The sequence below is a fragment of the Heloderma suspectum genome, chromosome 1, assembly GCF_057233095.1.
Source record: "Heloderma suspectum isolate Gila_16-S chromosome 1, 16-S_ref, whole genome shotgun sequence".
NCBI lineage: Eukaryota > Metazoa > Chordata > Lepidosauria > Squamata > Helodermatidae > Heloderma > Heloderma suspectum.
In genome coordinates, this window is record NC_139458.1 from 166,104,115 (window position 1) to 166,118,616 (window position 14,502).

The 14,502-nt window shown below is 41.5% G+C and overlaps 1 protein-coding gene across 1 annotated transcript in view; it reads right to left on the reverse strand.

Annotated features, from left to right (window-relative positions):
• LRP1B (LDL receptor related protein 1B) overlaps nucleotides 1-14,502 on the reverse strand; it is a 1,474,154-nt gene that overhangs the window by 319,951 nt on the left and 1,139,701 nt on the right. The window contains exons 34-37 of the mRNA XM_084809602.1: nucleotides 9,923-10,063; nucleotides 2,100-2,225; nucleotides 1,240-1,371; nucleotides 236-370 (exon numbers count right to left, since the gene is read on the reverse strand). Of these exons, the coding sequence (XP_084665728.1) occupies nucleotides 236-370; nucleotides 1,240-1,371; nucleotides 2,100-2,225; nucleotides 9,923-10,063 (534 nt within the window). The remainder of the gene's footprint in view (nucleotides 1-235; nucleotides 371-1,239; nucleotides 1,372-2,099; nucleotides 2,226-9,922; nucleotides 10,064-14,502) is intronic.

Here is a 14,502-nt window from a genome sequence, read left to right on the forward strand (position 1 = left end):
CCCTAAGTCAATCACACAGATATCTCCATAATTAAGGCAGTCAAAAACATTGAATAATGCAAAGCAAACTGAAATACGCAAACAATCTTCCTATTTCCCACATTGGCTACTTGTAGAATAATCTTTAGTTGCGAATAATATAATATGCAAAACACATGCAAAGATACATCAAAAGAAAGAAAGAAAGAAAGAAAGAAAGAAAGAAAGAAAGAATTACAAATAAAGAACATGATACCCGCTATCCAATCCACAGCAATCCCTTCCACTCTTCCCAAACCATTTGTAATGATGTCTTCCTTCCATGTCTGGTCCCTTCTAGCTCTGCTTATTTTGTTGAATCCCATGTCTGTCCAGTAGATTGTATCATTTCCTATAAAATACATATTAAAAAACAGCAATAGGAAAACATATAAAGTATAAATATTATACATATATAATCTCAAATCTGTTATAAATTCAATAAATCTGCTTCAAACAATCTTAGTAGGCTTGTTTCAGTAGGAATTGATAAATCTGTCTGTTTCAAATTCTATAACATTCACATTTTTTTCAAACACAAGTTTGTTCTGTCTCATTTCTGCATCAGTTTGTGAACATTTTTTAAAGCCTGCTCAAAACTTAATGCATATTTTTGTACACACATTCCCTAATACATTCATTTTTTATACAGCAAGTGTCCACCTCCACTTCATCTCCCCTAGTATCTTCTTATATACTATGTCTTAGGAACTAAGACATACTAAGAATTCATTTCCAAATGTTGACTGAAGTCACATACTCATGAAAGCTTGTGAAGCTACTGCCCAGGAAAACACTAGGGAGGCAAATACTGCTCTGGGTACTTTGTAACATTTCCTTTTCTTTCCCTTTCTCCTTCTGGTTTTTTTTCAAGCGAGTGCAGGATTTTAGGGCATCAATTTTGGAACATAAGGAATATTAACTAGCATATGAAAGCTATAAAATGTCAATAAAGTGCAAGAAAACAGAAGTAGTATAGTTACTGCTGACTTAATTTCAGGATACAAGTTCTAGAAAACAATGCAAGTTTCCTTGATTAAAGGTTCCATGCTCAAAAGCTGAAAGCATATTCAGGACTTCTATTGTCTTTTGCTGAAGTTGCTAGGCATTTGACTATTACTTTATTATATTTATATTTCCCGAATGGGTGACAACTTTTTATAACATATAAAATATGCTAAAATATATGTAAAATAAAGATAAATATTTTTATTTATTCACCTGCATGAAAATCTATACCCACAGCAAATGAAGTTCCTGATATAGGCATTAATGCATCTGTTTTATCATTTGGATCAAGAGGAACGCCTCTAATTCCTTCATGGACAGAATACATGAGGAATGACTCTATGCCTAAAGAAAGAACATATACACAAAGATACTAAAAACTATTATGATTATCATAAATTATGAAATAATCCATTTACTTGAGGCAAAAAGATAAAATATCAGGCCCATTGCCAGAAATCTTGTGGGGGGCTGGGCGGTGGGGGCTAGTTGTTACAATTACTTCAGGTGTTTTTCATGCTTTCACTAATACAGAGCCAGTGTGGTGTAGTGGCTAGAGTGTTGGACTGGGAGTCGGGAGATCCGGGTTCTATCCCCACTTGGCCATGTAAGCACACTAGGTGACTTTGGGCCAGTCACAGAATCTCAGTCCAACCCACCTCATAGGGTTGTTGTGAGGATAAAATGGAGAGGAGGAGGATTATGTATACCACCTTGGGTTCCTTAAGGAGGAAAAAAGGTGGGATATAAATGTAATAAATAAATACATAATATTTCAAAAGGTTCTAAAATCACTAATTCTGAAACTAAAAGAAAAAGCTTTCAATTATCAAATACTGAGGCCAAAATTACAACAAATCCATATAGCTCTTAATTCTGTAAACCCTATATTTAGGAAGAAGGCCTGAATCTACATGTAGTAAAAACATGCAGAAAACACACTCACAAAGACAGAGTAGCAATATTCATTTTCTCTTCCAACTAGGCAGCAATGGATTTCTTACGAAATTAGTCATCTAGATTTTATTTATTTCCTTCCCTTAGGATTTTTTTAAATAAGCACATACCCATACCTTGACATGACATACGGTTTTTCCGAAGGTTATAGCCTACTGTACACAAGCATGTTCGGGTTGATTCCGAGGTTGGTAAGCAAAGTTGGGAACATCCTCCATTATTGAGCTGACAGGTATTGGTACCTACCATACAATAGAGAAACAATGAAATGGTAAACAGTGACTAGGGATGTACGAAAGTGACTTAACCTTTCGCGAATTATGTTGATGGTGGGGGGGAGGCGTTCTGTCCCTCCCCCCGGAATCCTGGCCGGGGGGGAGGCGCTCCATTCCTCCCACCGGAATCCTCGAACGGCCGGCTGTGCTCCGCGGCAGCTCTGCGGAGCAGCCGGCCGGGCCTGGCCCGGCCAGAGCCATCCGCAGCCGGATTTCCGGCCGCGGAGGGCTCTGGGTAAACAACAACAACAACAACTGCATATGCATACGCAAATGGCTACGACCGCCGCCATTTGCGTTCCTTCTTTTTGGCCGTCTTAATCTACGTAAATATTTACGTAGACTATGACGGCGAAAATCAAGGGGAACGCAAATAGCGTAGCGGGCGCTATTTGCGTTCCCCTTGATTTTCACCGTAATAGTCTATGTAAATATTTACATAGATTAAGACGGTAAAAAGAAGGAACGCAAATGGCGGCGGCCGTAGCTGCCACCATTTGCATACGCGTTTTTTTTTTTAAACCCACCCCCAACCATGATAGGCTACGTAAAGATTTATGTAGCCTATCACGTCTTTTTTTTCTTTTTTTTTAAACCCAGCCATGATAGGCTACATAAATCTTTACGTAGCCTATCACGTCTTTTTTTTTTTTCCCACAAGCCTGGAAATGGTGGCAGCGGCAGCCAGTCAGAAGACCGGCCACCGCCGCTGCTCAGAAGATCCACCCCAGGTAAGTCTCGTCCTGGGGGGATCCGCGGGGGGGGGGGCGGGGGGGGGGCAGGCTGTTCCACCACAGATTTCGGGGGGCCGAATGCCAGTGCATTCGGCCTCACTGAGATCCGTGGCGGAATTCGCTGACATCCCTATTTGGTGTACAATTAGGGATGTAAGCAAATTTCATTTTTGCTTGCAAAACACGCGAGTATGCCCTGTTCAAAGTTCCAAATGCAAATGTGTGTCAATATTTGTGAACTGTTGAACACATGCTTGCATTTGTTTCATTCTGATTCCCACTTCAATCTGTGCAAATTACCTAATTTGCCTAAATTTCCTCCATGGACTGAATCAGCCCTGCTTTAGTCTATAGAGGAAATTTACTCAAATTTGGGGAAACTTGTTCAAATCTCCCATTTGATCGCAAACACGAATGGGAATTGGGCATTAAACAAGCAGCAAGATAATGCTTGGAGAAACCTACCGATCTTGAACATCACTCATTTGCCCATCCCTATGTACAATACCAAAATAAATACTTATTATCAGTGAATAAGTATGATACACAGAGTCTTCAGCAGGACTGGAACAGGGAATTGGAATGTCCTATTTTGCCTAAGCAATGGATTGCTGTCTTAGTGTCTGTATCTGATATGTCTATGGGCCTTCGATTACACCTTATCCACCAACAACTTTTGTTTCGGGTTAATTGGATGCCATGATGTCTCTTTAACAAAGGATTGTCTAAATTGTCTAATACAGCTAATGCTTCTTTTATTCATATGCTTTGGAAATGCCCAATGGTGACCTCCTTTTGGGTGGAAGTTATCACACTGATAAACTTTGTACTGGAAAGCTCTTTAATATTTACTGATGTACATGTTCTTTTAAATTAAAGGTGGTAAAGGTGTCCCCAACCAGTCGTGTCCGACTCTAGGGTGCGGTGCTCATCCCCGTTTCTAAGCCGAAGAGCCAGCACTGTCCGAAGACGCTTCCGTGGTCATGTGGCCGGCATGACTGAACACCGAGGTGCACGGAACACTGTTACCTTTCCCGCCGAGGCGGTACCTATTTATCTACTTGCAACTTCTTGCTTTCGAACTGCTAGGTTGGCAGAAGCTGGGACTGAAGACGGGAGCTCACTCCATCACGCAGCACTCGGGTCTCGAACTGCTGACCTGCTGACCTTCCAGTCTGCAGTTCAGCGTCTTAACCACTAAGCCACCGCGGCCCTTTTAAATTATTTATCTGCTTTTTGGAATCTAACACATGGTCAGTATAAATGGTTTTTATTTTTCACGTCCTCTTGACTGCTAAAAGACTGATATTACAGCACTAGAAGGATAAAAGCTCTCTGCCTATACTGCAATGGGTTGAAGACCTAACAACACTAGGAACATTTGAAAGACTTGTATATAGGCACCACTTGCATATGGACTTATATTTGGATATTTGGTCTGCTTTTACTGAAGTTTATGAATAATCCATTCCTTCTTTTCTTTTTTCTTTTCTAGTTTTAGAATATTGTAATATTTGGAACTGAGGCCTTTAAAGCATGTAGTTGTAGTTGTGAATTTCTTTTTTGTTTGTTTTTGTTTTCTTTTGTTGAAACTCACAATATTTTTTTTAAATGTGCAATACCAAGATTTATATTCTTGTCTTAGCAATTTCATATGGAATTCTTACAAATCAGCTCACAATAAAAGCAGATCTATAACTGGTACTGAGGAACTCAGTTGCCCTGTTATTTTGGGGGTATACCTCACACACCTTGACTCTGAAATCTACATTTTGTCCTGGAAGGCTGGCTAAGCAAAGGTTAAGGATGAGCAAGGGAAGAAGAGCTATCATTTACACTTGCTCTTAGTTAACGTAATTAAATCTTAATGAGAGCACCCCCCTGGTATGCAAGGAATGAGGGCTCCAGAACTTTCAAATATCCCTCTCACTGCTGAGTCACTACCCTAATCAAGCTATCCAAAGTAAATTTCACATTGACCAATCCAGAACCCTGGCGGGAAAAATGATCCATTGACCAAGAGCCACCACTACCGGTAAAACCATTAGTAATTGCTAACAGCCATTAAAGATAGGTACCTACAGCCAGTGTTTTCCCATAGCACCTACTACAACCTACTACCCCTATACAGCTTGCTCAATATTCTTTCATTTTTAGAAATAATCAACCCCACCCCATCAATGGAGGTTTTAAAACAGTTTATCCATTGTTGTTTTCACCTTGGAAGTACAGGGCTGAGCTGAAGTTGGGCCTAGGTTGCTCAGCCTTCCACTGCAGTTAGCTCTGCTTCTTTCCCTCCCACCCTCTTTTCATCAGTGTTTGTTACTTTGTTATTGGTTCAGTCACGGCTCTTAAGAAATGCACAGCTGCATGTTTTTGTTTTCTCCTCCAAGCTTTCCAGCAAGGAGCCTTAGAATGCGCAAAGCATGATGGATTTGCAAAGGTTTTGCTAACCTCAGTTCCCCATCACAGAACTACAGAAGGACAATCCTTAAACCTGAAACTGAGACCTACAGCATTCCAAAATTCCTCTTTATCTCTCTCCTCTTCTGGAATACATAAATTAGCACTTCAATTATTCTTTCATTTTCCAGTTTTCTCTATAATTTCTCCACTTAATCCCTCACCCTTCCCAAATCCCATGTCACTACATCTTGAGTTTCCCTGTGTGTCTGGGCCCCAATTCTGCCTGCCAAATTCCTACCACCTTCCCCATTTCCTTATTTGGCAAATGCAACTTCCCTCCATCCATCTCTCTGTCTTTTCCTGTCTACTTTGTGGTTATATAATACCTCCTAGTCCATGTTTAACTGAGTTAAACTCTTCCACTTCTCCATTCTGTATCAAAGTCATATAATTTGGGTAATCTCTTATATTTTTGTACTAAAGATTATATTATTTGATTTGAGTCTTACTCTGTGTTTAAAAGCCAGTATCCCATGGGTCTGTGTAAACCACAACCTCTCTGTGGTGCACTTCATCTCTTGGCGCCCATCAGGGAGAGAGAAGAAGGGACCATTGGCCAGATATAACATGAGTGTGCTTTGCCATCTGCTACTTGAATTTGCCTGTGGCTTCTCGAAGGACCCTTGGTGCCTAGATTGTTCTGCCTCCCAGGCCTTACTTCGCAGTTTCTGTCTTGACCTGGGCTCCACAATTAATGCACTGTCTTTAGTGGAAGTGTCACTGTCTGGTCCAGTTTTGATGGATGACTTTCAGTTATTAGAGCCTGAATATGCAGACAAGGTGCTTGGTCAAGTCCAGCCTGTATGCTCGACCCTGACCTTTGTGACTTATTAAATCTAGCTGGCAGGGAATGTCCATTTGGGTCCATGAGAGGGAGTGGTTTCAGCTTCTTTAAAAGAAGCCATAATTTAACTACTCTTAAAGAAACCTACTCTGCACTTCAATAACATTAAGAACTATAGGCCAATGGCTAACATTCTCTTCCAAGGTGATGGAGAGAATGGTGGCTGGCCAACTCCAGTCATTCTTGGAAGAAACTGTTTAACTAGATCAATTTCAGTTTAGTTTCAGGCCTTGTTTTGGGATGGAACCTGCCTTGGTTTCCTGTGGGATAACCTTTGTCAAGAGAATGACAGGTGAACTGTGACCCTGTCGATTCTCTTGGACTTCTCAGTGGCTTTTGACACCATCAACTATGGTATCCTTCTGGGTAGGGTGACTGGTTGGGTGTGAGAGGCACCATTTGGTGGTGGTTCTGCTCCTACCTGGATGGCCATTTCCAGAAGGCAGGCCTGGGTATTACTGCTCAACCCCTTGGCAGTCATGCTTTGAGGTTCTGTGGGATTCTATTCTTTCTCCCATTTTATTTAATATCTACATGAAACTGCTGGAGGAGGTCACCTGGAGGTTTGAGGTGTCTGGGGTGTCATTAGTATCAAATGATACCCAGCTTTAGTCCTCTTTTTAACCAAATTCAGCTTTTCATATCAGCTTTTATCAGGAGGTCCTGAATCAGTGATTGGCTGCAGAAGTGGACTAGATGAAAGCAAATAAACTGAGATTTAATCCAGACAGGACAGAGATACTGTTGTATCCACATGGATGAATGGTGTTCAGTCTGTTCTAAATAGAGTCAAACTCTCCACCAAAGGATCAGGTTTGTTGCAGTCTGGGTGTGCTTATTCATCCAGCATTGTCATTAGAAGCTCAGGTGACCTCTGTGGCTTGATACACTTTTTATCAGCTTCAGATGATATGCCAGTTGTGACCTTACTAAATGATGATAGCTTGGCCACAATTACTCATGCTCTGGTAACCTCCTGTTTAGACTATTGCATCACATTGCATGTGGAGTTGTCTTTAAAAATGGTTTGGAAACAGCAGTTGTGACAAAAAGATTATTAATTGGGACTGGTTGTTTTGGCCAAATTAGGTTCTCCTTTATCAGTTTCCTGTCTGTTTCTGGGTCCACTTTAACCTGTAAAGCTCTAAATGGCTTTGGACTGGTTTACTTGAAAGGCCACCTTCTCCCATATGTACCTTCTTAAACCTTAAGTTCTTCTTCGGAGGCCCTGCTCTGAGTGCCCTTGCTAAATGCGATGAAGCACATAAAGGGCCTTTTCAGTGGTGGCACTTCAGTTATGGAACAGCATCCCCAGAGAGGCTTGCCTGGCAACATCTGTATGGTCTTTCTGGTGCTGGGTAATGACTTTTTAAAAAATTTACTCAGACCTTTTAAAGAAGTTATGATTTTAGCCAGTGGCTTCAGTTTAAAATTCCCATGTCTTTAACTGTGCTTTTCTTTTTAATAGTTTTATAGTATATTTTGATGTTGCATTTGTTTGTGAGCTATACAGCAAACTTCTGTTATAAGGCAGCTATATGAATACAGTAATAAAGAAATAAATACATATTGATGAGATACACATATACACTTGCATATCATGATATATGCGTGACTGGGAACATGCAGTAACAATACATTATGTGTAATTCCATTATTCTTTCTAGGGACAGTTTTGTCTTTATAGAATTTAGCCACTGAAACTGCAACTTGAAGAGAGAGATGGGCATGTGGGGGTGGGGGTGCTTCAAGTTTTTAACACTTTCTCCTCAGACTCTTTTCTTGCTAGAAATCACACCACCAAGTTACATTTACCTCCTACTGGGTGTACAAATTTAATTCATTTTATATGAATCCTTTAGTTTAAATTCTGCATTGTGGAGCAAAATGTAGCAGCAGCAATGCGAAGACAGCAAGGAGCAGTGTCTATAGTTCTGAAATCCACTTGGTTGAAAAGTCTATCTAATTCTGGACCTTCAATGGAGTGGATTTGTCTTCCCCAAGTTGTACTGCACACACCTACACAATGGTATACACAATTATGTAACTTACAGTTGCATACATGCAGACAGGATTACAAGGATAGGTGCAACACTAAGTTATGTCATAGTCAAGACTTTTTTTTTTCATATGAAAAGATTAATGCTGCAATCCTGCAGACACTTACCTGGGAGTAAGTCCAAAAGAACTCACTCACTTTGAAGTAGACATGCGTAAGACTGTGCTGTTAACCATGCAGTTTTGACCTATATATTCTATACAGTCTATATTCTAGATCTGAATCACAGAGTACACTTAAGTGAGATAAACTTCAGTGAGACTTAAGTGTGCATAAATGCGCACTAGACTGTAGACAGTGAAGGTGTTTACTATATATGTTGCAAGACTTGTGTTCTTTCCCATCCCTCTGCTTTGATGGTAGATGGGGAAGTGACTTTTCAATCAGCCTGCTGGGGAAGGTGGGTGGGGCCAGCTGCAGATGCTAAATGCTTTGGCCCAAGAAATAGAGGAACCTGACTGAATATAAAGCCAGAGGTGTCTGCCCCTATTATTATTAATTTTATTTTATTTTATTTATTACATCTCTATACCACCCAATAACCAAAGATCTCTGGGGCTTCCCTACACCAGTTCTTCAATATTTAGCACCCACCAGTTAACACAGTGTGAGCAAAATTGGTTGCAATTTGTTAAGGGGTCAAGCTGGAATTTTCCTCCATTGCACTGAACTGGGACAGAGCAATACTTCATGGGCAGCCTGCTTATGATACATTATGTCCAGCTAGTTAAGCAGGCAAATAATCAGTTGTAGTATGGGTAAAAAGGGACAAGAGGAGATAAATGAGCAGGTGAGTGACCTGAGGCATTAAAAAAAAAATAAGAGAGGTACCTCAGACCTTCCCTTCAGGATCATGAGGCTCAAGGGAGAAGGGGCAGAATCTCTTCTTGAGGCCAGTCTGATTCACCCACCCAAAGCCAAGAGGCATGGGATGGAGAAGGCAAACCAGGCAGGCAGACCTCCCTGCACATTACTGACTGTGTGAATCATGAAGAGATATGGGCAAGGAGACCACTACTTATGGACATTGAGCTAGTGGAGTTCATTCCAGAGGAAAGCTTGAAAAGGAGCAGGAAATACTCCATTACCTCAAACCAAAGACATCCACACTGGAAGAACTGATTTAATTAAATAGAGCAACTACTACTATGTAGCTACAAAATTTCAGTATTAACAAAAGAGATGATACACACTTTGGGTTGGATTCAAAGGTGAACTTCCATGAACAGAAGGAGTATGTCCATTCATAAAATTTTCCCTTCCATGAATGGAGTTGGCTTTGATCTAGTGGAACCTTTCATGAACAGATGAGAGGAAATAATTTTGCTGATTCCTTTGTACTCCTGCAGCCCCTCATGCACCACCTCCGATGCTGTTCCAGTGGGTCTCCCAACTCTTTGGAACAGATTTTCAGGGAACACAGGGAGCTACAGGGGGCAGGCAGAATTGGAAAAATTGCCTCCCACTCCTTCCATTTGCAGGACCTGAGGGAGACCCATTGGAACTCTGGATCCAACACTTCAAGTGCTAGTTGTTCAAAATCATATAAAATACAGTTTACCTTGCTGTGCTGCTTTGTCATACACTTTCATATGTACAACTCCTGAAGTTTTGTTTCGCAGGACAGTGGGATTCCTTCCATCTTTTTTATTGCAAGTGCCCAGCTGGCCTAAGTTTTGGTCTGCCCACCATAGTTTCCTATCTGGAAAAACAACATTTAACTTTTTAAAGACAATGTTTATCGATTATTGATAACTACTGATCAGAAATATTTTAAATGCCCACATGGAGCCTTGGTTCTGTAAATCTATTACAGAAAAAAAGTTTGAAAAATGCATTATTGTATTTAGAACTGTCCCCTTCTACACATTAGCTTTTATTTACACACACGCGCGCACACACACACACACACACACACACACACACAAATATTATGTGGGAGGTGAATATAACAATAAGACCTACATCATTAAGCAACTGCAGTGTTAAGAACTGCAAAAGTTCCATAATACCTAAATCCTCTTCCTTTGCATTACTGTTAATACGAAGAAAGATCAAAACAAGTCCAGCAACTCCTTTGCAAAGTACTAGGCACAAAATCATACTGGTTAATATGTCATGAAAGATGAAACCGAATGTCCCTGGGTTGTGTGGCTGCTCCCACTGGAGGCAGCTGGAGCAATCAAACAGTATGAAATAGCACGCTCACTCGCTCACAACAACCCAGGTTGTTATTACATGCGAACCAGGGCAAAATCAATCAATATTTTCTAATGAAGACTGTTCATCCTGTTCACTCTCCAATCTCCATCACAAATGACAGGAACATCAGAATGTTATTGAAGAGTCCACAGTTATTATAAATATGAATAACTGAATAATAATCAACAAATAGGACAAATCGAGATTTTCCAGCTACTTTTAGTCAAGGACATCGGATTAGACACAAGTCAGTAAGAAATGGACTACATAATCAGCTCCATTTTTAAAACACTGGCTGATCACATGGTTCCTGTAACTGTAAAAATACCAGGGGTCTCAAACTGAGAACTCTGGCAGTGAGACTCAGGTACTTTATTTCCTTCACCACTGTAGCAGCCTAGAATCAGAAGAAACTGCTGAGATGATCATAGAATAGTAGGGTTGGAAGGGGCCTACAAGACCATCAAGTCCAACCTCCTGCTCAATGCAGGAATCCAAGTCATTGATCTCTGCTACACTGCAGCACCACCACCACCACAGACTGCCAGAGCGTGGTACTGCAGCTTTCATTCCAGCATGGATCACAAAAGGTACAAGGAGCCACAGAGTCTCATTAAGTTCTATAAACATTCTGACTCTGATCTATCAGTCTGAATGATGTGTTCTTCTTCAGGCACAGATTGAGCTACTCACAGATTGACAACTTGCTTGAATCATTAATGAGCTGCGTGCCACTACTTCTACTAGTGAATATTTTTCCCCTTGAAAGTGCCACTTTGCAAAACTGAAACTTTCTAAAAGCTAGTATTAGCACTCTGATGTAATTGTCCAATCTCCAAAAACTGACTACTACATCAAAATATATGAACACCAAAACCTCTCCCTGTTAACTTCATAACCTCAACTATGTTTTTGTCTTTTTCACTGTCTCTCCACTGCACATAGCTCATGTTATTTTCTTTATCATTCCCACCCCCCTCCCAAATAATGCATACATCTATACTTTGTGGATAATGTTCAGCTTTTACTGTAACTTCCAGGATTATTTTCCTATTGAGACTTCCTCAGTCAAATCTTCATAGCTTACGTTCAACTACTATCTTTGTTCTAAATCTTAACTTGTAGGGGGGACATGAAAGGTGTATATAAAATTATGCAAGCTGATAAGAAAGGGGATAGGGAGATGTTTTTCTCCCTCTCTCATAATACTAGAACCCAGGGTCACCCCATGAAGTTGAATGGTGGGAGATTCAGGACAGATAAAAGCAAGTGCTTCTTCACACAACACATAGTTAACCTATGGAATTCGGTACCACAAGATGTAGTGATGGCCACCAACTCGGACAGCTTTAAAAGTGGAATAGACAAATTCATGGATAAGGCTGTCAATGGCTATTGGTCATGATAGTTATATATTACCTCCAGGATCAGGGACAGTATGCCTCTGTGTGCCAGTTGCTGGGGAAAATGAGCAGGGTGCTGGTGAACTCATGTCCTGCTTGTGGGTTTCTCATGGGCATCTGAGTGGCTACTGTGCAAACAGAATGCCGGACTATGTAGCCTTTGGTCTGATCCAGCATGGCTCTTCTTATGTTCTTATCTTAATCTTATCCTTCAAATTGTACATATCGCATCTTTCACACTTCCCTGTATTTCTAGAATTGTTTCGAACTCAATGTGCCTAATGCATGATTTTCATTAACTCTTCTGAATAATGAAAAAATAACTTCTACCCCCGGCCCTGCTAAAAATCAGCACCTACTTGAAATTGTGCTGAAACACAGGTGACATCACATACTCCTGCCAAACGCATTGAATGTTTCATACTTCTGTGTCAACATGGAAGCCAAATGCACAACATCATAGGGATGTATGAAAGTCACTTACCTGTTCGTGGATTGTGTTGATGGTGGGGGGAAGGCGTTCCATCCCTCCCCCCGGAATCCTCGCCGGGGGGGGAGGCGCTCCGTTCCTCCCCCCCCCCCAGAATCCTGGCCAGCTGGCTGTGCTCCGCAGCGATTCTGTGGAGCCGCCAGCCAGCTTCGCCAGCAGCCAGACATCCGGCCGCAGGCTAGCAGGGATGCAAATGGCGGCGGCCGTAGCCACCGCTGTTTGCGTCCTTGCAGTCAGCCGTGATAGGATACGTAAATGTTTACGTAGCCTATCACGGCTGATTAAAACAACAACAACAACAACAAAACGCGCATAAGTAAATGGCAGCGGCCATGGCTGCCGCCATTTGCGTTCCTTATTTTGTGTTCCTTATTTTGCGTTCCTTATTTTGGCATGTCTACGCTATTTGCGTTCCCCTTATTTTCGCCGTCTTAGTCTACGTAAATGTTTACGTAGACTAAGACGTACCAAAATAAGGAACGTAAATGGCGGCAGCCATGGCCGCCGCCATTTGCATATGCGCGGGGTTTTTTGGGGTTTTTTTAAGTTCCGTCCCTCCCCCTGGAATCCTGGACGGGGGGGGGATGCACTCCGTTCCTCCCCTCTGGAATCCTCCGTGGCAGGTTGTGGTCCGCAGCAGCTCCACGGAGCAGCCAGCCAGCCCCAGCCAGGCCGGAGCCGTCCGCAGCCGGATTTCCGGCCGTGGAGGGCTCTGGGTAAAAAAACAAAACAAAACCGCGTATGCAAATGGTGGAGGCTACGGCCACTGCCATTTGCGTTCCTTATTTTTGCCCTCTTAATCTACGTAAATATTTACATAGACTATGACGGCGAAAATAAAGGGGAACGTAAATAGCGTAGCGGGCGCTATTTGCGTCCCTTTTTGATTCCCCGTTTTAGCCTACGTAAATATTTACATAGATTAAGAGGGCAAACTATGTTAAGGGGAACTACGTTAATATTTACGTAGGCTAAAACGGGGAATCAAAAAGGGACGCAAATAGCGCCCGCTACGCTATTTGTGTTCCCCTTTATTTTTGCCGTCATAGTCTACGTAAATATTTATGTAGATTAAGAGGGCAAAAATAAGGAACGCAAATGGCGGCAGCCGTAGCCGCCACCATTTGCGTATACGGTTTTTTTTTTTTAACCCACCCAGCCGTGATAGGCGTAGCCTATCATGTCGTGTTTTTTTTTTTAAAACCTAGCCATGATAGGCTACGTAAATCTTTACGTAGCCTATCACGTCTTTTTTTTTTTTTTTACAAGAACAAGAGTGGAAATGGCGGCCGCCGCCCAGAAGATCTGCCCCAGGTGAGTCTCGTCCCGGGGGGGATCCGTGGGGGTGCAGGGGGTGGCAGGCCATTCCGCCACAGATTTTGGGGGGCCAAATGCACTGGCATTCGGCCTCACCGAGATCCGTGGCGGAATTCTCTGCCATCCCTAGCAAAATCCCATTACTAATATTCATATTTTAGCATGACTAAGAAACTGAAGCCAGGTTGGGGTTGTACAGATGAAAAGATCTTTCCATCCTGACATTGGGTAGTCAAGCTGTTGTCAAGGGTGGGGGGGAGAAGATTCAGGAGGGATTACAGATTCACTGTATGCGCATATACAGGGACATACTGAATCCATCAAGATCTCTTGCTATTGCAACACATTCTTGCAAAAGCAAACATAACAAAACAAAACACTCAGCACAGCACAATGAGAAGTATTTTGCTTGTAAATATTAAACTCCACTTTCTTCGAATCCGATGCAGAGTTTGGTAGAAAAAGCAGATAAGGGAAGCAATTAAAATATCCATTGTGCCTAAATACTCTTGTTTCCACCTGAAATTTCAATTTTTTGTGAGGGCTCCAATTCTTTTTCTTTGGACAAAAATCTCAGAAGGAATAAAGCCTATTTTTATTTTATTTAAAACATTTGTATCTCTCCCTATATCATTAAGATTTCAGGGCAGTGTACGGATAAAATCAATTTAAACAGTATGTAACAATGAACAATTTAAACAGCTAAAAGCATATTACACCATTAAACAA